This window comes from Parasteatoda tepidariorum, chromosome 10, assembly GCF_982258835.1.
Source record: "Parasteatoda tepidariorum strain Cologne lab strain chromosome 10, Ptep-v5.0, whole genome shotgun sequence".
Classification (NCBI taxonomy): domain Eukaryota; kingdom Metazoa; phylum Arthropoda; class Arachnida; order Araneae; family Theridiidae; genus Parasteatoda; species Parasteatoda tepidariorum.
Window position 1 is genome coordinate 38,495,938 of NC_141764.1, and position 25,524 is coordinate 38,521,461.

General features: G+C 28.9%; 1 protein-coding gene across 2 annotated transcripts in view; it reads left to right on the forward strand.

The window, feature by feature from the left end:
* LOC107442768 (LIM homeobox transcription factor 1-beta) overlaps positions 1-3,656 on the forward strand; it is a 116,848-nt gene extending 113,192 nt beyond the window's left edge. The window contains exon 8 of one of the 2 annotated variants that reach the window (XM_043039029.3): positions 896-3,656. In XM_043039029.3, the coding sequence (XP_042894963.2) occupies positions 896-1,134 (239 nt within the window). In that variant the 3' untranslated portion in view covers positions 1,135-3,656. The remainder of the gene's footprint in view (positions 1-895) is intronic. The other variant, XM_043039028.3, reaches the window with a different exon arrangement.
* Positions 3,657-25,524: the final 21,868 nt, after the last annotated feature.

Sequence of the window (25,524 nt, forward strand, 5' to 3'; positions counted from 1 at the left end):
GTTATCATTGTGCGCAAGTCGTCTTTATTTTCTTGACAAGCTAGTATCCAACGAACTTAAGCTGGATAGGCTTCAAGCCACTATCTAGAATATCTAGAATTATAGAATATCTATTCGTTGCATTCATTGTACAGAATGCTAGGTCTTTTAGTCAAAATATGAAAAATAAAAATTCCTATATACTGTTTAGTCATTAAAGCATAACCAATGCGCTTTAGGAAAACTTTTAGAAGATGTGAATTATTACAAATTTGCTTATTCATTGAATAGAATACTTGTAGGTTTTTAATTAATCATTTTATAGAATTATTAATGAACTTCTACAAGCAATGTATGGACTAGCAATCATTTCATGTTTTGATTAGCTTCAGCTTGTAGGTTTTTAATTAATCATTCCATAGAATGCTAGAAGCAAAGTGTGGACTATCAATCATTTCATATTTTGCCGACCAACTTTTGCCATTTGACTATATATTCTTAGCATTGCACTCAATGACTAGATTGCCAGATTTCATGTAATAAATAGAATACTTTTAGGTTTTTAATTTTTCTATAGGATGCTTAAAGCAACTTGTGGACTAGTAATCATTTTGAACTTTGACTGCCGATTTTAGCCATTCACTCTTGGCATTACCGACAACATCAGACTTCATGCGTTTCTGGTAACACATACAATCCATGAAGAACTTTATTCAGAACATTCAATACCTTCTAGTCATTTGGCATAAGTACAAGTTTTTAACAATGGTCATACGGAAAAAATTTAATGTAGCTTTGCTTTTTGCATCCAATAACTATTTTATAGCTTTATTCAGAACTTATTCACGAATTGTTATTCTAGATTAAGAACGTTTTAAATGGTAAGAGTTTAAAATATTTTGTTCTTCTATTCCAGGTCAGTACTATTCTTCATCTCATCCGGACACACAGTACATGAAAAGTGATATAAGCATGGACAGTGAAGGTAGCCTTGGTGGCCTTGAGGATGTTTTAATCAGCCAAGGCCAGACGGCCACCATGGGCGACGGGGGACACATATTCCCTTCTTCCGTCAACCCCATAGACAAACTATATTCTATGCAAACGTCCTATTTTAGTTCAAGTGAATGTGAGTGTCTGGGTGCCACGAACTAGCAATCTCACTTTGCAAAAGGATTTGTACATAGCGCGACAAAAATATGTACAGTAGCAAGCGGCCTATGCTGAAAGATACAGTATTGCTCGAAGACTGGTGCAAGAAGTTCTTATAGAATAAAAGAAAAAAGTGTTGATATGGATAAGGGACATAAAAACCCACGGAAAAATAATTCCCACAAAAAATATTTTAAAAAAATAATCAATTTACAAAAACCAACATAAAAGAGATTTAGTTGATGAAAAAATGCATTTAAAGTTTAAGTACAAATGCTTTAATTCACCAGAAAACTGAGCAAAAGTTTTCTCACAGATACGGGACGAAATTGAAAAATATCTTTCTTAACCCTTTGATGCAGAATTCTTATTAAACAAATATTTCATGCTTCTTTTAACTATTTTGTATTGATTTAGGTTAAAATAAGTGAAAAATGTTATATTTATTATTTTAATAACTTATGGTTACGAAATAGAGCATGAAACATTGTTGCCTTTTTCCGAGTTAGAGGCAAAACCTTCCAAACGCGGCTCACTTCCGAACAAAAAATTTTTTTTCTTCAAATTTGTATTCATTAAGATATAAGAACAGCAGTTACTTATCATTGAATTTTCTGTCATTTACAAAATCAATTATTCATAAATTTTCGAATATGAATGAAAAAAAAAGATCAAACTACTTTTTTTATAATTTATTTTTCAATACAAATATAATTTCGATAATTTTACAGGTTTATTAGTAACTATTGGATTATTTATAATTAAAAAGTACCAAAATATATTTTTTCTTGAAATTAGAGCGTTAGAAAAAAATATATAAAAAGGACACGGGTGTCCAATCTGAGTTATAGGTTTAAATGCATTAAGGGGAATTGGATGTTCTACGACAGTTTATGTTAAAATAGCAAACTTTTTTGTACCTTTATTTAGAAGATATTTATTAAATATTTGTTTAATTTTCATTCACTTTAAACACCTTTCAAAGCAGAAGAATTTGAGAGAAACTTTGAGACAAGAAGTAAAGCAAGAATTTCGTTTCTTGCAAAACAAAACAATGTGCATTATCGTTACTTTTTAAAACTCTAAGGTGGTTGTTAGCTTAAAGGATAAAAACTATGACCGTTTCACTTGTTTTTATTGCTTTTTATTACAGTTTTTATCCCACAATAATAGTGCACAATAATACTTTAATAGTGCACAATTTATCAAAATTTTGATCTTTTCTAATTTTATTTTTGCTATCAATTTTTATTTGCAACAATATTAACAGAAAAGGCAATAGAAAAAAAATGCTTTAAAATATCAATTCAATATTTTCTAAAAAAAGGTACGCTAAAATTTTCCATTTCTTGCCTATGCTAGAATAGAACATCCCACTGCTTTTCATAGATTATTAACTTTCGATCAAATTTATTAAATTCTGAATCTAATAAATTGAAATTCAGGAATATTTTTTACAGTTTTGCCAGTTATAATAAAAATTAAATACTTGAAACTTTTGGAAATATTTTTTTGAAAAAATTCTTTTTTGTAAATTTCAAATGTTTTAATTTGAACTTTAAAAGTAAGATTGGGAATATTCAAACATATTTAGTTATCCTTCCTTCTTTCCTTATGAAGTTAAATAACTGAAAAATTAGTTCAAAAATTTTCATTATGGATAACTTTCTATTTCTTCAACGTATCATAAATAAACTGAACCTATCTATGCAAAATCTACAGCAAAGGACAAAATTATTTAAATTCCAACTTTATACAGCAAACATTTAAGTTTCTTTAAACTGAAAAATTTACTCAAAATTAGTTCATTGAAAAATTAGTTCAAAAATTTTCATAATCGATAACTAGCTGTTGTATATTCTTCAACATATCATAAATAAATTGAGCTCATTTATGCAAAATCTAAAGCAAGCAATTAAATTACTTAAATTCTAACTTTATACAGCAAACATTTAAGTTTCTTTAAACTGAAAAATTAACTCAAAATTAGTTCATTGAAAAATTAGTTTAAAAATTTTCACAATCGATAACTAGCTGCTGTATATTCTTCAACATGTCATAAATAAATTGAACTCATCTATGCAAAATCTAAAACAAACAACTACATTATTTAAACTTTAACTTTATACAGCAAAAATGTACGTTTCTTTAAAATAAAATTAAAGTTATGAAAAAGCGAACACGAAGACATATTGTGAACTAAGGATAAATCTGTATGAGTGTAAATGTTCTGCACTTATTACTTATTTAGATTGACTGATATGATACAAACATCTTAGAAAATACGATCAACATGAAATTTTCCCTAAAAAGAAAAAAAACTGATAATCAGAACTCAGCAGACTGATCGTTCGCTGTGATACAAGAAAAAAAAACATTTTGCGGCATCACGGACTTGACATGGAAATGTGTTATGCACAAAATGAATTGTAAATTATGCCTCTCCTTTGTAAAAAGAAAATCATCCTAATGTGTAAAACACTTGTGGATATTTAGAATTAAAGTTTAAAATATTGCTTTCTTTATATTGGTTGTTTCAGTTCTTAGACTCATAATCGTACATTCATACTTCTAATTCAAAGGTAATTTGTTATAAGGGACCTTTTATCTATACTGTTGTAAGAAGTTAAGAGAATTTTTCAAACTTGGTCTATTATCTCTAGAGCTACTGGACCAATTTTAATGAAATTTGATATGCTCATACATTGATATAATACAAAACGAATAACCATTTAACAATTGTAATAGACATGCATGATCATGCTTAACATTCGTTGGAGTCGAAAGGTATGAAATAGCCACAGAAAATGATAAACTACCTTATTTCAAGTATGAAATCATGCAACAAGGACTGTGTGTCTGCAAGAGGGCAACAAACCCCCTAATAACCCATTTTTTTATTCACCAAACCCCCCAAGTAAAGAATTGAGAGTTCTATTAATCTTCTATTCCAGTAGAGTTCTAGCGAATTCTATTCTTTACTTTAAAAATTCGACAATGGAACTCTAACCCATGATCCGTCTATCACTGAGGATAATTTACGTCAGTGCTGTGGTCGGTTGATAAAATAATTATTAATAAATACAGATTAATTTTTATAATAACTTTAAAATTATTTGTGGGGTAAGAATCCAAATCCATTCGGGGAAAAAAAGTATTCAACGAAAATTCGTTTTTGAGTCAGATTTTATAACTTAGAATATCGTCTGCACTGAGTAATTAGCATATTTAAAGCTAAGCTCTCAAACCATTAACATAGAGTACTTGATAATACGATAATTGAACCAAAACTCAATTAGGGCGTTCCCTTTTACAGCACTGCACAATATTACTTGCATTGTTATGCACTTTTTTTATTTTAAAAATTTAAACTCAACGATTTATTAAAAGTTTGCAAACAAGAAAGAAATTGCAGCTAGAGCTTAATACACATAGATACATACCAGATCTTTGAAAACCTCAAAAATATTCAATTTCAATGTTATGGAAAAACTATTTTGATTAACGATATGATTTTTAATTATTTTGATTTTTTTTTAATCTCATAACTTCTATTAACTTCTTTTAAAAGTCTATTTAAACTAAAATAATTTAAGAACGCAATTAGAAACCGTGAATGAAAAAAAAATTGATTTTGTGAAACAAAAACGATAATACTTTTAATATCATATATCAATAATCCTAACATAATACTTTTCATACCAAAACGTGAGCTTTTAAATTGCTTTAAATAAAATTATAGATTGAAAAAGAAAATGGTTTAAAGCTGAAATTTCACCAAAAAATAATTAAAACACACCTATGGTAACCTAAAAGGTAACTTAAAACACGAATTACAGAAAATACGTTTCGAAACTTCTCATCCATCTTTCTTTGCAAATCCTTAAAATACAACATATACGTCTAAATTTTATAAGAGTATGTATAAAATGTCACAAAAAATAATTAAAACACACCTATGACAGCCTAAAAAGTAATTTAAAACATGAATTACAGAAAATACGTTTCGAAACTTTTCATCCATCTTTCTTTACGAATCCTTAAAATTCAGCATATGCGTCTAGATTTTATAAGAGTATGCATGAAATATCCCAAAAAATAATTAAAACACACCTATGGCCACCAAAAAAGTAATTTAAAACATGAATTACAGAAAATACGCCTTGAAACTTTTCATTCTACGTCACGAAAATACGTCTTGAAACTTTACGAATTCCTAAAATGCAGCATATGCATCTACATTTGTTAAAAGTATGTATGAAATTTCACAAAAAATAATTAATACACATCTATGATCACCTAAAAAGTAATTTAAAGCATGAATTACAGAAAATACGTCTTGAAACCTTTCATTCTATGTCTCGAAAATACGTCTTGAAACTTTACGAATCCTTAAAATGTAGCATATGCATCTATATTTGTTAAAAGTATGTATGAAATTTCGCAAAAATAATTAATACACACCTATGGTAACCTATAAAGTAATTTAAAACATGAATTACAGAAAATACGTCTTGAAACTTTTCATTCTACGTCACGAAAATACGTCTTGAAACTTTACGAATCCTTAAAATGCAGCATATGCATCTACATTTGTTAAAAGTATGCATAAAATTCACAAAAAATAATTAATACACATCTATGATAACCTAAAAAGTAATTTAAAATATGAATTACAGAAAATACGGTTTAAAGTCTTGAAACTTTTCATACATTTTTCTTCACGAATCCCTAAAAATACAGCATATGCATCCAGATTTGTTTGAGTATGTAGTTGAGTCTTTGAAAAGAGTCCAAGCTGTTCAAAAAAAGGGAAGGAGAGAGTCTATTGATTTTGAACTATGTCATTTAAGCGTTTTTAAATGGGAATAAAGAGGGCAGTTTCAAGTGGGCGGAAAGGGGGCAACAGCCGGTTCAGCATTAAGAGTTTTGCTGTTTTATCGTTCCAAACAGGGATTCGATTAGGTAGCCTAGAAGGAAACAGAATTCAACTCATTTTGGGCAGAATTTTGAAGTAAGGTGTTAGAAACGTTTTAGTAGTTTCAAAAATAAATAAATAAAATAAAAAATAAAATAATAAATAAATAAATAAAGATATATTGTAATAAAAAATATAATATACTAAAAAATATAATATGAAATATAATATTGTATGAAAAATACTGAAATATAATATTGTATAAAAGACAATATAAACTATAATATAAAATATAATAAATAAGAATTGTAAAAAAAGCAAAACACAAAACAAAATAAAATAAAACAAATACTTATGTTTTTATGAGAATTACTTCGTAAGTTTTACCCTATTATAAATCCGCTATTTTAAATCTATCCATCATAATCTATCCATTAAATCTATCCATCATAATCTATCCATAAATCTATCCATTAAATCTATCATCTTCGTAAAGTGCGCAAAATAAAATAAAAAATATCATCCTGAATAACTTTCGTTTTAATGATCGGATTTTCATGTACAAAGTGTCAATCTTAATGGTTCCTGGGGATGACTTCAAATATGCTAATTAGTGCTAACTATTAAGTTACGAAATTAGACACAAAAACATACTTTCTCTAAATAAATTTTTTTCTTCACATATTTGGATTCCTGACCGTCAAAATCGGGAGGGGGTAGACAAAATTTCGAAATGGTTATATTGTAAATTGGGGGACTATGAAGCTTATATATATTTGGTGATAGTCCCGAAAATTAATGCAAATGAGCAATTTAAGATAATAGCCATAGACTTATTCAGGAGAGCAATTTTACTCTGTTGCTATACAACCAAGTTCAGACAATAAAAAATTTAAAAAATTTATGCTCTGTGATTGCTCCTAGAGTGATTGCTCCTTATTTATGAACAGTTAAGAGAAAAGTATCTCGAAGTTTCTAGGCAATGGGCATTTTTTGAGCTGATTTCCGATCGAAAAGCAAGGATTTTTTTTATCTCCTTTGAAAAGAAAATTTGAATCAATTTATAAATTATTTATGATTTTCCAGGCTTTCAGAATTTGAACACATAAACTTTTTATCTGTTATTATTTGTGTATTTTACGTTGCTTTTATTTCATTTACACGAGAATTTACATAACTTATATATACTACATACAAAATTTCATTTCATTTCATCACCAATAATCATTTTTAAAGCTTTGATCGAGTTTTCTAGGCAAAAAATTTAAGGAAACAAAAAAAAAAGTTCCGAAAAAAGCATATAGAGTATGGTAATTCTAATGCCCATTCACAAGGTTTTATATAATTAATGATATTTCTTTTTTCACAACCGAAAAAATTAATATTAGGTGCAGTTTTAAAAATATTGAAATATCCTATATTTAAGAATAATATGTTGTAATAATATTTTGTAAGATTCATTGTTTAAAAAATCGCTTCTTTGAGCAAAATATTTATATTACATGATTTTCTTTGGATAAAGATGATTTGCAAATAGCATCCTAATGTTTCGATACATTCTGAAACTTATTTTTGCAAGTTCTTCATAAAATATCGCTCAACAAGTTCCTCAATTACGTTCAGTTGCATTTATGACCAAATACCTCTACAATGATTTCTTTGTATTTTTTCCTTAACTTACAGACTTATTTTATTATCGTCATTACATACATATGATACGAAACTTTCCCTTTAAACGGAGTTCGTAAAGATACTGAAAGGATGGCTATGAAGATAAAATTTTCCAAATATCTGGTTTCAAAATTGATGATTTTAAAGAAAGATAACTTCATAATTACAATTTTGATGTTACGGTTCTCTTACTTTTTAAAGGACCACATGAACCTTGCTAAAATACTAAAATACAATATTTACTTTTACGAGCATAAAATTCTTATCAAAATAATGATCAAAACCCAAATGTATATCCTTATCCTCCCGGGTATATACTTATCCCTGATACCGATATCAACAAATTAACGGAATAAGCTTAAATAAATTACAATAGTTAAATTGTTTCGCTCTTTATCTTTTACGCAATAACACGTTTCGTTTGAACAGATTTAAATTCTGAAATTATTGAGATGATTCCTAGACCTTCTTAAGGTCTAATAAGGTCTAAGGTCTAATAAGACCTTGGAGGAACCGTCTCAATAAAAATTTACCTGTCCTCTCATGACGAAATATGAAAAATTTATATTCATAGTTTCTGTAAAACTATGTTAATCCTCTCACTGCTTGTTTTTTTAATCAAAATAGGTTCAAAAATTGAGTATTTTTTATTACATATTTCAAATCAGATGATGATTCTAAAAGTAGCAAGGCTTTGGAACCTTTTTACAATTTTCGTTTTTCAGTATTTGTTGCTCAACAAAATTAGTCATTTTCCTGATAACATATTATACAATAATAATAACACGGGAATTGCGCTAAGGTTGAAAAATAATTTCAACATACTTAAATTTTTCAACATCTCTTTTTGAAAAAGCAGTTTTCTTTTTAAAGTCAACTGTGTGATATGTAAGTTTAAACGTCAAAATCAAATTGTGGTTCGATTTTGTTCATTTGAAAAAGCAGAGAGAAAACAGTTTTTTTGAGTTGCACTAATATGTATTTACTTTTCACAAATCAAATAAATAAGAAAGTATAGGGTAAATAAATAAACAATTTGTTTGTTCATTCTTCGAGAAAAAGGGTGCACTTATTTAATACGATATGTCAGACCATTTTGCGTGGAGTGATTTTAATAAAGTAAATGTTATTCTTATCAGCTAACTGGATATAATTCTAAAGCTCGAAAAAAAATTGACAATTATTTAAAACAAGTGTTACTTTAATGAAAAACTTTAAGAACTATTGCAAAATAATTAAAATTATATTCTCGGGAAAAAAATCTACGTAGTAACATACGGAGAGAGAAAAAAATATAATTAAATAATTGGTTGAATAGTTCTGTGAATCACACATGGCCAGATAAATAAAAACTTAATTTTAAAATTAGGATTTTAGGATGATATATATGAGATACTTCAATAGCTAAACGATAAACTTTAATAGAAAAACGATATAGATAAGATATTTCAAGACACTTGAAAATTTAGGCTACGTATTCGACAGCTCTTTATGTTCTACATCTTTATACTCATTGTAGTAACTTTTAAAGCATCAAAAGTATTACAAATAATCATCATTGATATCACAAAGAATTTATTTCAAGACGATATAAACATACCTCTTACATAACTAGTATCTTCGTTTATATTTTTATTGTTTAGTTATAAAAATATCTATTGAATAATTGATAAATATATTATTCCTAATAAATGCCTACTTATGCACATTACTCAAATTGAATCAATTGTGGGAAGAATAAATTAAAAGTAAAATTAAAAAAAGCTGAAATGCATATCACATTCAATCGAAAAATTGTTTTTATAAGGCTTGACATTCGTTAAATATAATATTTTATTCAAATCTCGTTACTAAATTAAGCATAAATTTGCAAACGATTTAAAAAGAATTATCGTATTTTATACATAATAAAAGAAAACGATAACGAATCAAAACAACGAAAAATCATGAATGAATTTTACCGTTGGCTTGCGTAAATAAGTTTACCAAATTTAGGCACTAATCGCTCCATTTAAATATTTTTTTCCCTTTTCAACAAATTATTTTTTTCTTAAAAATAATCTATTTTAATTTTTCTTAGCTCCTACTTAATAAAAAGAATTGAAATTTTAGATTTCACTATAGAAAAATTTATAGATTAATAAGGTAAAAAAAAATTATGGCTCATAATTCATAATTTTTTCATTCAGTATTAGAATAAAAAATGAAATAAAAGTTATTGAAAATTATTTTTTGCATGAAATTATCTTTTTGTAAACGAGTTCATAAGTAGGCGCAATTTCTTTTAAATTACGCTGCTAGTTTTAAAGATATGACCAAAAACGCAAGAAGTGAAATTAACATTAAGGGGAACAAACTTTCAACTGACTAAACTATTAAGATCACAATTTCTAAATTGAGGCTACCCCCCCCCCCATTATTTTGAGGGTCATACATCCAAATATGTAAAAAAAAAAGATATATTTGTTCAGAAAAGGTGTATTTTTTGTATGTAAAAAAAAATATATGTTTATTTAGAGAAAGTATGTTTTTGTGTCTAATTTTGTAACTTAATAGTTAGCACTAATTAATTAGCATATTTAAAGTCACCCTCAGGAATCATTAAGATTGAACTTAATACGTGAAAACCGATCATTAGAACGAAAGCTATTCAGGGTGATACCTTTTTTACTTTACGCACTGTACCTTATAGAAATCCGATTTTTTGACTTGATTCGCACCAAATTCGGTGAGAAATAAAGTGTTTAGTATGAAATAATACGTTCGAAGACACATCGGATCTAACTTTTTAGTTTAAAACCCTCTCCGACCATCGGTTCGAGCGCTACATGCCAAAGAAAGAGTTTTCCTTAGGATTTGATAAATATTTTAATATATGAGTGATTTGGTAGCCTGAAGCTCTAAATAATCAAAAATTAGTTTCATCGTATGTTTATATAAACTATTTATTTTTGGCTTTCCATGTTAGTTCATCAAAGTTGTAATCTGCAAGCAAAACCAATGTTCATAATTTCACCATGTATGGTGATGACTTCACCGAATTTGTATTTTAAAAGATATGTGAAACGACACGTTTCTTATAAAGATATTTAAGCTCTGAAAGCTTGTTTCTACAAATTTCAACAATGGAAACTCAGCAAGAATTCGTGAAATAAATTTAAAGTTATCCATTAAGCCATGGAAAAATTGTTGTGAATTCTAAATATCGCATTTAAAATGATATTATTTTATAGTTAATCTTAATTTTGATGAGTTGAACTAACTCATATTACGGTAAATCTAATGGTATAAAACCGCATCGGAATACACAGCAGGAAAAAAAAACAATAAATAAATAAAATAAGTAAGTAAATAAAATAAATAAGTAAATAAAATAAATAAGTAAATGAAATAAATAAGTAAATAAAATAAATAAGTAAATAAAATAAATAAGTAAATAAAATAAATAAGTAAATAAAATAAATAAGTAAATAAAATAAAAAATAAATAAAAATAAAATTTAAAAAAAAATTAAAATAAAAATACATAAAATAATTTTTGTTATTAGGAGCTATAAATATGTAATATGGTGATATTAGGATACTTATCTGCCTCGGACGGTGGTAAAAAAAAGCCCTATTAATACAGTACCTACATTAGGCACTAATCGTATAATGGCCTTTCATTACCTCAGTATTTATAATATTTATAATAGCAATTCTAGTAACATTTAATACCAAATTTAATTAGGAATCACAAACGTTTTAAAAAAATTTTTGGTGATTTCCTATATTACTGTTTTACGAAGCAGAAATTTACTAAATAAAATAATAAAAAATTATTTTGCTATATTTAATTATATTATTAATTATATTAGAAATAGAATAAAAATTTACGAACAGTTTGGTGACATTTTTTTTCAAAATCAAGACTGACATTTGTTTGTTCGCCAAAAATGATCATAAGAATATTTGTGTCGTTACTAATTATCTATCTTATTATATAAAACGCTAATACGTACGTATGTATCAATAAAACCGATGATATTTCTTTTCTCGCGCTGGCAACAGTTTTCATTTTTAATTGATAGGCTTCGGCGCGCAAGAGCACGTAGTGTGCATCGTATGTCTAATCGGGTGAATTCTCACCGAATTATCAAAAAAATTCTCTCAAAATAATCTTCATCGAAGCCGATGCTTTACATCCGGCGTTCAGTACTATTTCATATTGTTTTACAACACATGGTTTTAGCCCTCTGGGGGGAAAGACTTTAAAATAAAACTTACAACAGTTACTTTTCTCAACAACTGAAATTTAGAATAGTGTGATTAAGAAAAATATGTGAACTGTTTGCAATTTCAAATTAATATTGAAATGCACAGGTTTAGAATTTTCTACAATGAAAGGTTTTCGGAACTTCAGTGTTCAAAAAAGTATACAAAGGCTAGACGTTAAGAACGTATCCAATGAGCGAGCAAAGCGAGCATCGGATTGCGAAGCAATCCGAAATGAACTGCGAAAGCAGTTCCGGGGGTTGGTGAGCGCCAGGGAGCAGGGGGCGAAGCCTCCTAGTATTATATAAAACGCTAATACGTATGTATCAATAAAACCGATGATATTTCTTTTCTCGCGTTGGCAACAGTTTTCATTTTTAATTGATGGGCTTCGGCGCGCAAGAGCACGTAGTGAGCATCATATGGCTAATCTATATTATATAAAACGCTAATACGTTTTAATTGATAGGCTTTGGTGCGCAAGAGCACGTAGTGAGCATCATATGTCTAATCGGGTGAATTCTCACCGAATTATCAAAAAAATTCTCTCAAAATAATCTTCATCGAAGCCGATGCTTTACATCCGGCTTTCAGTACTATTTCATATTGTTTTACAACACATGGTTTTAGCCCTCTGGTGGGAAAGACTTTAAAATAAAACTTACAACAGTTACTTTTCGCAACAACTGAAATTTAGAATAGTGTGATTAAGAAAAATATGTGAACTGTTTGCAATTTCAAATTAATATTGAAATGCACAGGTTTGGAATTTTCTACAGTGAAAAGTTTTCGGAAAAGTATACAAAAGCTAGACGTTAAGTGTTTAATTAATTTTTGAAATAGGTTCAAATTAAAATAAGAAATAAGTTTCGCTCTAAAAAGCTTAACTAATGGTGAAAAGTTACGTATTCATCTGAAAAAAAACTGAAAAATTTCGCGTTATTATTATTGAGGCCAATAATGCTTAATTAATTTTTATAAGGTATTACTGCCATTATGTTAATTGCTGTTTTTAATAGGTACTAAATATTCTTACATTAATACCAAGATACCTATTATAGATACTGTGAAAATTGGTTTTTACGGCCCACCTAAAGTGGGAAGTAGCGGAAAAAACTGTTCATTATGTTAATTTTTGGTCATATGATACTGAATATAATTAATCTTTATTTTGATGGAATGAACTTCCAAAAACTTATTCTGCTTAATCTGATAGCATAAAGTCATCGGAAAGGGAAATAAAGGATAAAGAATTTATAATTACTTTAGCTTAATTAACTGTGTCGGTATATATCGTTTAGTTTTGTGCATGATTTCGTAGTGTTGATTAACATCTATTTATCGATAATTTAGTTTTTTTCCCCTTCATAAAATAGTGGGTATTTGGATAGTTTTTCTTATAAAGTTTTAATATTTTTAATAATATAGAAACAACTATTCAGAAATGTAAACTTTAACGATTTTTCTTAATTAACAAAAAATTTATACTAGGTGCTCCGCAACGGCTGTCCTTAATATATACATATGCATTTAGAATCCCTTCCAAAAAAAATCAAGTAAAACGCTTACACATTAGCTAAACATCTTAGCTATAAGACACGCTACTGAAATCAAACAAAACACTACTGAGAAAGGTAGAACTGAAAACGTTAAGACCTGTATGTTTTCCTGAAAGCGAGATTTCAAGAGATAAATTAAAAAGTTACTTTTATATAAATGTTATTGTTGTAATACTTTACTTATAAATGTATAATATTGAACAATATACCAAAAATAATAAATTTTAATTTGAAATCGCGTGAAAGGGGAAGTTCTGACCAATAGGCTAGCATATTGATCAGACCTTTCTTCAGAGGGGGGGAATATTATGTAATGTTAAAACAATTATATATTAAATATAATCCATAAATAGAGCATTTATCTAACGCGAAAAGGTTTAAAAACCTTTCCCACAAGAAAGTAATAATATTGATCTAATTATCTCAAAAAATGTGATGATGTGGCTTTAGTAGCTTGGGAAATTGATCAGTCCCACGCTACTGAGACCTATTAACATTTAAATATATTGTCCAGAAAGATATAAAAACCCTCTTTCCAAGGTCAAATGTGCTTTTCTCTACCTATCCACCAGCATGTAAGGTTGTCATTCTGGGGCTCTGGCCCTTACTTTAATAAAATTATATTATGATTCCTGCATTTTCCTGTATCTTTTTCAAGAAGCACCAGCCACACTACGAACTTAGAATGTTTAGGCTTTCAAAGCGTAACAGATAAGTCGGCAGGATAGTTTCCTGTCGCGAAAAATTATTATTGAAAACTGAAAATGCTATTTAATTTAACAATGGAATACATCTTTTGATAATCGACTTTCGCTTCTAAAATGATTCGTAACCTTGGATTAGAAATTCGAATGCGTGGGTGTGGTAAAGAAGAACGAGGACTGTTATTTCTCTCTTTGTTTTGTCTTCTTCTCGCTTTAATCACCGATTAGAACTTTATTTTAATGACTTTGGAATTAAGAAACAGAAAAATTAAACGAATAATGTCTGATTCTGAAGAAAAACAGGTGGACGCTCCAGCACGCGTACTAATTCTCCGCGTGAGGATAAAAATAATTTCTCCTAATAAAAAACTGGATCAAGTATTTCAATAAAAAATGTGAAATTCTACATTTGGAAGAAAACTGGAAAATAAATAACATATCTGAATACCTGAAAAAAGACTTATTTACTTTCTACGTAAATGAATGCATAGAAATTGAAGAATTGACCTACTCCCCAGCATTGGTACAGGATGGAGCAACCAAGGCAGTGGATTCCCCAGCATCGGTACAGAATGGAGCAGCCAAGGCAGTGGATTCCCCAAAATCAGTACAAAATGCAGCAGCCAAGGTTTGTGAATTCTCTTAATCGCTATGGAGTACCTCAGCATGATTCCCAGCCTCCGCAGCCCAGCAATAACAACAGCTGTCCATCAAATGACTATTTATGTGTGACATCGCGAGTGAACAATAAGAATTTACTAACTATATTGGACACAGGATCCAACATCACTATAATTCCGAAACATTTTATAGGACAATCAAAAAAACATTTGAACTCTACTAGGATTTTAATTTCGCAATTTCAAGGAAATATCAAGGGAAACCTCCAAAAGGTAAGTGTTAAAATAGGAAACATTACAAAAGTAATAACATGCGCCTTTATAGACACACCTCATAATTTTGCTATACTTGGTCTTAATGAAATATCATTATTTAAGTTACATATTGATTTTAAAAATTTTAGAGTTTTTCAAAAATTTAAAGATGTTACAAATGATAAATTTTCTCACTCTAATAATTATTATAGTGCTAAAAATAAATATCATGCTAATATATTTTACAACAATAAACAAAAAATTGATCTTAAAAATGCGAATTGTAATGTAAATGATTGTGTTAATAATAGATATATAGAAACTAATAATTTTTATGGTGAAAGAAATGTCAATAGTTTAAATATTCATGAGCATAGGCTCAACCCACCCTCAGAATTTCAGGATAAAATACCTGTAACTTCTGAAGAGGATAGGGTAAAGTTAAATTATCTTTTGTCTAGTTATGATCATGTATTTTCCAAAAATAATTTTGATATTGGCAACTTAAAACTTCAACCTGTAAAAGTAAAGTTAACTTCTGAACTGCCCATATCATTGCGTCCATATCGAGCATCTGTTAAAGATAATGCAGAAATTAGAAATCAAATAGATAATTTATTACAAGCTAACATAATTAAACCCTCCTATAGTCCATACTCCTCCCCAGTTACTCTTGTTTACAAAAAAGATGAAGGTGATAAAACCAGATTGTGTGTAGATTTTAGAAAGCTTAATCAGATAACCAAAACTGACTCTGAACCTGTACCTAGAATTGATGATTTAATTGATAAATTGTCTAATGCTAAATATTTTTCAACTATAGATTTGAAATGTGGTTACTGGAATTTAACAATAGATCCAAATGATACTGAAAAATTAGCATTTACAACCAATTTTGGCCTTTATGAATTTTTACGTTTACCGTTTGGTTGGAAAAATTCACCCGCTATTTTTCAAAGAGCTATTCGTCAAATTTTACAGAAACATAAAGTTGATTTTGCTTTAAACTATTTTGATGATATTATCATATATTCTGATAATTATTTAGAACATTTAGATCATTTAGAGAAAATTTTTAAAATATGTGAAAATGAAAATTTAAAACTTAAATTTTCAAAATGTCAATTTGCTAAAACTAAAATAAAATTTTTAGGATATGAAATAGAACTAGGTCAATATTCACCTGCAAATGCTAATATTGAAACTATTAGACAGTTGAAACCTCCAAAAAATGTTAAAGAGTTACAACGATTTCTTGGTAGTATTAATGTATACTATAAATTTATTAAGAATTATGCAGAACTTAGATTGCCACTTAATAATCTTCTTAAGAAAAATGTTAAATGGAATTGGACAGTAGAATGCAATACCTCATTTAATCAATTAAAATCGTCTTTAATTTCTAAACCTGTTTTTACTTTGTATAATCCTAATTATCCATGTCATATTTTTGTTGATGCCTCAAAAGAAGCAATTGCTGCTGTTTTAAAACAAAAACATCCCGATGGCTCAATGCATCCAATAGCTTTTCACTCCAGATGTTTATCTCAACATGAAAGAAATTATTCTTATTACTGAATTGGAATGTTTAGCTATTATTAATGCTTTAGATAAATATTGTTATTTGCATGGAAATAAATTTATCATTTATAGTGATCATTCCGCGTTGACTTGGTTAAAGAAAATAAAAAATCCTACAGGTAGGCTTTTTAGATGGTCTTTAAAACTATCAATGTATGATTGTGAAGTAAAGTATATTAAGGGTCAAAATAATCATGAAGCTGATATGCTTTCTAGATATTCTGTATTTTTTAGTTTATTTGATAATAATCCAGTTGTGACTCATGATGAGATTAAAGAAGCACAATTAAACGAAAATTTAAGTAATCCTAAATTCATAACAATTAATGATTTGTTAACGATTAAGAAAAAAGGTTTGCATAAAATAGTAATACCATTTTCTTTAAGAACAAAAATATTAGAAAAAACTCATATTCAATTTGGTCATGTTGGTATTAAAAAATTGATTGCTTTAATTTCTCCCTTCTACTATTGGCCTAATATAATAATTGATATCTCTAACTATGTTAAATGTTGTGAAACTTGCCAAATTAACAAAAAATCTCACCAAAAAAGATTTGGGTTGTTACAAAGTATGCCCCCTACAGAGCAACCATTTGAAATTTTATCAATTGATACTGTCGGAGGGCTCAACTATTACAACTCAACTAAAAAATACTTGCATTTAGTTATTGATCATGCTACTCGATATCTTTGGACTTTTCCTTCAAAAAGTGTAACACCTGAAACATATACAAATTGCTTAAAACAAATTTTTCAAATTCAAGTTCCAGATAAAATTTTAAGTGATCGTAATGCTGCATTTACAGCATCTAGATTTAGAAGATTTCTTAGAAACTATAATGTTAAACAATTATTGACTTCAGCTCATCATCCGCAAACAAATGGAAAAGTTAAAAAATCTAATGCGACAATAATCTCTAGGTTAAGATGTAAAATCAACGAAAACTCTAAAAAAATTCCGTGGACAAAGTTATTAGAAGAAGTAACACATGAATATAATTACACCCCTCATTCTGTAGCTCAATTTCCTCCTGCTTATTTAATGTATGGAAAATTACCTTGTGATTCTCTTGTAAATCAAAATATTTATCCTCCAGTTGATGAAGCAAGAAAAATAGCTGCTCAAAATACCCAAGAGTTTTTTAAGAAAACCAAAATTCGTTATGACACTCATTTTTTGGAACCTAATTTTAAAGTTAATGATTTAGTAATTTACGAAGAATTCCATTATCCTAACACAAGGAAATTAAGTTCACCATATTCTGGTCCATACAAAATTTTAAAGAAATTATCTGAGGTGTCATTTGAAATTGATAAACCTAATTTTCTCACTAAGAAAGAATCAGAAATAGTACATGTAAACAAATTAAGGAAATTTTATCCAAGTCAACAGTTTCAGTTGTATGTAAAAAATTCACAATAGCTTTTCAATGCTGGTATTTTCATATGTTTTTCATTTTTATTTTCTTCCCCTATTTTTGGAGTCCCGTTATTTTTTTTTAATGCATCTATGTCTGAATTTTTTTATTACATGATGTTTGAGAGTTACTTCGGAAAATTTAGGTAAATTTCCTAAATTTTATTTTTGCAAATGAAATATATAGAAATGGTTTTTTGAACCGTGGGACTCCTCACATAGAATGTTTCTTTACTAATGTTTCCTCCTCAATTAAGGATCAAGCATGAGTAAACAAACTTAAAGCCCTATTTTTTTCCCCGTCTAGTTGGGAATATTTTACCCAACTTAGACTATCAATTGTTATCAATGCATAACGCTTATATTTTTATTATTTTGGAATAAAGCATATCATTTTCTACAAAGATTTATAATGTCACTTTGTATGTAAATTTTTATGCTATCGAAGAATTTAATTATCATGTGGAAAAGTAAACATTTTAAATTAGATTACTTATATTATTTGTATTATTTTATTTGTATTGATTTCTTCAAGTGTATGTCATATATTGTGAATAATTCTACACAATATTTGTGAAAACACATAATCATTAATGGGATCATAAATAAAAACCATGTAAATGAGGAGTGAATTTAAATGACTTTATGAATAATAATTGTTTAGAAAATGAAACAATGATGATTAAGAACATTAACTTTTTTTTCTTCTTAAATGGATGAATAACTTAATAAATTTAGGCCTGAACAATGGATCCAGTTTATTTCAAGAAAAGAACTTTTCACAAGTTGTGAAATTTTGGTTTGATTTATTTTTAATTTAGATATGCCATGGTATTTTTTGTTTTAGATATTCTAGAGTTTTGATATTTTTTATTCTTTTCAACAGGAAAAGGAAAAATGTACATAATCATTATTAATTATTATAAAGATATTAATTATTGTTATTCAAAGTTATGCAGAAATATTTAGTTACTTTTATATAAATGTTATTGTTGTAATACTTTACATATAAATGTATAATATTGAACAATATACCAAAAATAATAAATTTTAATTTGAAATCGCGTGAAAGGGGAAGTTCTGACCAATAGGCTAGCATATTGATCAGACCTTTCTTCAGAGGGGGGGAATATTATGTAATGTTAAAACAATTATATATTAAATATAATCCATAAATAGAGCATTTATCTAACGCGAAAAGGTTTAAAAACCTTTCCCACAAGAAAGTAATAATATTGATCTAATTATCTCAAAAAATGTGATGATGTGGCTTTAGTAGCTTGGGAAATTGATCAGTCCCACGCTACTGAGACCTATTAACATTTAAATATATTGTCCAGAAAGATATAAAAACCCTCTTTCCAAGGTCAAATGTGCTTTTCTCTACCTATCCACCAGCATGTAAGGTTGTCATTCTGGGGCTCTGGCCGTTACTTTAATAAAATTATATTATGATTCCTGCATTTTCCTGTATCTTTTTCAAGAAGCACCAGCCACACTACGAACTTAGAATGTTGAGGCTTTCAAAGCGTAACATATATAATATATATATATATATATAGTAGAAATTTTTTGCTACTAAGGTTTGCAAATTTAGCTGATCCCTAATGATTTTACATCTGTCGCAAGCGCATTTATTATTAAAAAAAACTCGATATTTTGAATATATACCTAAGCATAAATTAAAAAACGGTTCTCACCAATCCCAATAATTTAATTATCCGTTGGCCTGGTATGATTTACAACATCATGACAATTTTCAGTGAATGCCAAATTGAGATAATAAAATTTATTTTTTTTCTTATATAGCAGTCATTATAAAAAAAAAGAACAAATTTCTACCCTCTCACTTTGGCGACGCGCCCCCCAAAAAGCAACGAGGCGTCTTTATGCAAATGAGGCGACATGCCGAATTTCGCTTTTGATGCTCACTATACTAGAGTAAGGAACGGGGTGGTAAAAAGACGACTTTTAAAACTACGGTGTGGAATATAGCCCCTAGTAGGAAGGAATGATTTACTGCGTTCACAAAATATCACGGTCTAACCCCTTTCCCTACTCATGGTCTCGTTAAAATTTCAGAAAATCAGTCGACCGTCCACCCACAGGTCGATTTTCTTTCAACTCTTTCGACTCATTTAACTTTTCGAGGTAGTACGGTGGAAAGCGTTAATAGAGAAGCGGTTTTTTAATAGGTACCTATTATATGTTCGGCTGGGATAAACAATTCCAGAAGCGTGGGATCGGATTTACTTTGCAGACTTAGCATATGTTTAAAAAGAATATTGAGTACGTAATGTTAGGTGATAATATGCAATTTATGACATTGGCACGTAAAATACTTTGTGCAATAGTAATTTATGGGCTGAAATTTTACATTAAGCACTATAACAATTTAAATTCAAAGGGTGAAAAAAGGAGTTTAATGTATGTGATCAAACTAAAAAAAGTTATTATTATTATTATTATTGCATGCATTTAATTCTGGATTGTAAAATTTGGAAATAAATGTCATGTTTTTTTATTTACAATATTAAGTACTAAAGGGGGTTTTACATGATAAAGAGTCACTATAAATAAAATTCCATTTAGTTTTTCTTTTTTTTATATAAAAGTAACTGATATAAAAAATTGCACTTTAAGGCGTGGCGTTATTGATTAATATAATATGAATTTCATTCATATAGACAGAAACAAGATTTAAATCAATAAAAATGTTTGAAATTCATCTTTTTTTAATTTTACACAAAAAATGAATTAATAGTGTATGATGGAGGCATAACTCTAATATAATATAATAATATATAGATTGCCAAGAATTACGTGAATGAAAGATGGAAAAAAAAACAAGGGAAAAAACATTTAACATGATGATCATGATAATTCGTAATTTTAACAGGAATTTCGGTGATGTGAAACTTTACTCAGAAAATAAGAAATTTTAATATATATATATATATATATATTAAAAATTTCACATTTGCTTTATGAAAAATACAATTAGATCTTCTTCTTCAGCACGACAGCCCCTTACAGGCCTTGGCTGCCTCAACCACACTTAGCCTCCAACGCCTCCTGTCCATGGCGACTATTCTCCAGTAGTTTATCTTTAATACTTTTAGATCCTTAGCAGTGTCATCCAGCCATCTAGTTGGAGGTCTTCCTCCAGCTCGAGATCCCGAAGAATTTTTAAAGGTGGCGATTCGGACTGCATTATTTTCTGGACCTCTTCAGATATGGCCAAGCCATCTTGATCTATTGCTTCGGATGACCTGCACTATCTGTGGCTGTCCATAGAGTCTATATAATTCAAAGTTATATCTTATTCGCCAACAGCCTCTTTCCTGTACTGGGCCAAAAATATTTCTCAGGATTTTCCTTTCAAAAACACCAAGAGTACGCTGAGTGTCTGCGTTTAGTGTCCATGTTTCACTTGCATCAATACAGGTAGAATAAGAGTCTTATAAATTTTAATTCTACTGCTTCGACTGATCTTGATTGCTTTCTTAGTCCAAAGAAACACTGTTTTTTGCCATTTTAATTATGTTGTCTACTTCTGTTTTTATGCTGCTTTGGTCATTGATCATTGTTCCAAGGTATTTGAATCCTTTAACCTTTTCAAAGGTGTAACCATTTATGAATAAAGGATCGTGATTTACAGTTGTGGCTGGAGATTCCATAAATTTAGTTTTATCTTCATTGATGGTAAGGCCCATATTTGTGGCAGAAGTTTCCAGGAGCCAGAAAGGCCTCTCTCACAGCTCTCTCTGATCTTCCTATGACATCGATGTCATCGGCATATGCCAGTAATTGAACTGATCTTTTCCAAAGGGTGCCTTTTCAGTCTAATCCACTATCTCTGATACATTTCTCCAGAGCTAGATTAACAGGCGAGGGAATCCCCTTGACGCAGGCCTCTCTCTGTTGAAATGTTGCTTATTTTATTTTAAATGTTATCACAAATTATCCTTTCAATTAAACTGTTAGACCTGTCATCTTAGCATTGGAAAGATCTAGAATTATTTAACTTTTTCAAAATTAGATATTAAATTTTTTATTTTATCCGAAACTTAGTTAAAGATGTAAATCTCTAGGAGTTTATTAATTTTCGATGTAAGAACAATGCAATCCAAAAATTCTCAAACAGCATTGGAAATGTAATAGCACAGGGCAACATATGATAGTCAATTAAATACAAACAAATTATTCCAAAACGATGCAATAATATAAATGCAACTTGGCAATCGCTTGAACAAGACCTTAGTTAAGTAACATGATTTTATTGATTTTCCTTTTAACCTCTTAAAGTTAAATTGTTACGAATGACGAGCAATAACAGTTTGACAATTTGTCACGTGAACTTGCCTAATGACGTTTCAATGAACTTTGTAATTTAAAATAGATTACGTGATTGAATGTGTCAGCTTACAGCTTACAGAGTTCTGGGATAAATTTGTCCAGGAAAAACTTTAATGCAATTCGATGTAGTAGGATATTGTACAATGTCTTACTATGTTGCACGCGAGAACTTGAAAACAGCATAGGGCTTGGGTTTTTTAAAAATCACACTCAATTTTAAATTTTCGATAAAGAGTAAACAAGATAATTTTAAAAAATACTCTTTAAATTTGTACTTTTAAATTATATTTGTTACACATGTACCAAAAGCAATGCAAATAAGCAATAAATTTTAAATATAACCTAACCTTTGCAAATTATGCTTCAAAAGTAACATAACTACGTTGTATATTTCAACTGTCACCTTATTTTTAAGTATATATCAAAATTAGTATGATAACGCTGTGTGTTTCAACTATCAACTTATATTTGTTAAGTATGAGTAAAAAATAACACAACAACGTAACAAATTTCTACTCTTACCTTATATTTGATGCACGTACACCAAAAGCAACACAAATATGCTATAAATTTTTAATATTACCTTATTAAATTTTCTACTCTCACCTAATATTTGATACACGTATACCAAAAGCAACACAAATATGCTATAAAGTTATAATATTATCTTATATTTGAAAAATAAGTATCAAAAGTAACATCACTGCGCTGTACATTTCTACTATCGCCTTATATTTGTTAAACATGTATCAACATTAACATAACAAAGCTTATATATTTTTAATATCAGCTCAGATTTGTTAAATATGAGACAAAACTAATACAGCAGAACTGCACAATTATACTATCACCTTAAATTTGGTGAATATCATAAGTAACAATATAAAAAGTAACATAACTACGCCGTCAATTTCTACTATCACCTTAGATTTGGTAAATATGTATCCAAAGTAACATAAGTATGCTATTAATTTCAATTATCACATTAGACTTTTTAAATATGTATCAAAAGTAACATAAATATGCTCTTTATTTTTATTTTTCCCTTAAATTTGGTAAATATGTATCAAAAGTAACATAAGCTCATTATGAATTTCTATTATCACTTAAGATTTGGTATGTATGTACCAAAAGTAACTACGCTATCAATTTCTATTATGACTTTATATTTGTTAAATGTGCGTCATATTAAGTAACATTGTTTTGCAGTGGTGGATTTAAACATCTGTTATAAAACTGCCTTCATCGTGTTTTAAGAAAAATCCATAAATTTCTTTTTATAAAAAGAAAAAAAAAATTGTCTTCAAAACAAGACAAATTCAAAAATAAGAATAATTATTGAAAGTTCATATGTTTTGTGTTTCAACCTTTTCCATATCTCATACTCAACTTTATCCATTAATGAATATTATTTTGACCGAAAGATATCATCCAAAATGTCCTCTCAATTTCAAAAATCAATAGCTAACATTTCAATAACCATCCTTTCCCTAACGATCATCATTTATAATTCTCAGCTGGTACTATGGTATAGTACCAGGACCAGGGCTAAGATGGTAAATAAGGCTTCATATTGACCTCTAAACCCCTTCGGTATTAGATAGGAAGCAATATAAGCCAAATCTCAGGCATTAACCTTCCCCCTGTAAACACCCGGAAGGGGAAATGGAAACCCCGGGGGGTCGGTAGGGATTCCGAAAAGGTCACTGCCAACAAATACAACGCTCGGTGGCGCCCTAGGGGGGTTTCATTGACGTGGGTGCGCCCCACTGAAACAGAACTACTGAGAGAGATATTCGGGAAATAAATTAAAACTGGAGTCACGTGCTCGAGTATGCGTATGTAGATTTCGACTGAGGCATGCAATCCATTCTCTGCTTGTTTAGGGATTTTGGTTTTTGGTGGAGAGAAGGGGGGATTCCAAAATGTGTCAGAGTTTGGTTGATGATTGGATTTTGAAGGGCAGATAGGTTTTGAAATTTCCTCACCCCCTAATAAAAATTTTGTGAAAACTTTAAAAAAAGAAATCATTTTAATATTTGATGGAAAAATTGATAAATACTTGAATTCCGTGCTGTTTAAAGAAACTAAATAAAAAAAAACAAGTTCGTAATAACAAGAATTTGTTTACTCGCTGAAAAATATTTAAGCAACTTCTAAAAATAATGTTCGGGTGCTTTTCACATTCGGCACTGTAGAATTTGAAGAAGAAAAAAAAAACAATTTGGTACTCTAAAACGTATTATAGAACGAAAACTGATACTGACGTAATTAAGTTTGTCCCTAAGATAATAGTACATTAATTTAAAATCTGCCCTGACCAGGTTCCCCTGAAAATTGAATTTTTTTCCCGGCTAATTCTGGGCACCCGTTAAAAAATTTATGTGTTAACTCTAAGTAATCGGTAAAATTTGGATTTATTACCTGACCAGGTATTATAACATTTATGCAAACGAAAAAAAAATCGTGTAGTTTTTTAATGAACAAACATTTTACAAGATAAAGCTCTAAGGAAATTTATTGTGCTCTTACATAAATAAAAACTCCGGTGATTATTTTTTTAAAACTAGATTTAAAAAAAACTTACTGGTAAGGTCTTCTTCATTACAAGGCAAGGTCTTCTACATTAGAAGAGAAAACTAAATAACCGCTTTGTGAACTTGTTGATATGTGGCTCTGTTCTGGCCGTCACTCTATGTACTAAAGCTCCTCAGAAAGCTTTCGGTACAATCCTTTTACCTATTCGGATATTAAAAATATTATTGATTGAGAACTATATTCAAACCGGTAAAATAACTGAGAAAACAATACAAGCAACAACCCAGTATTAAACCTAATATAGACACTTATAGAAAACCAATGTATCAGTTGTAAGAGTGAAATTATTTTAATAAACATGCGTATTGGTCACACCCACATAACTCACAAGTATCTTTTACTAAACGAACCTGCGCCTGACTGCTGCAATTTTCAGAAATTGCTTACTGTTAAACATATTTTGAACAAGTTCAACAATTTTAAAACCTAAAGGCAACACTATTTTTATAACTCTT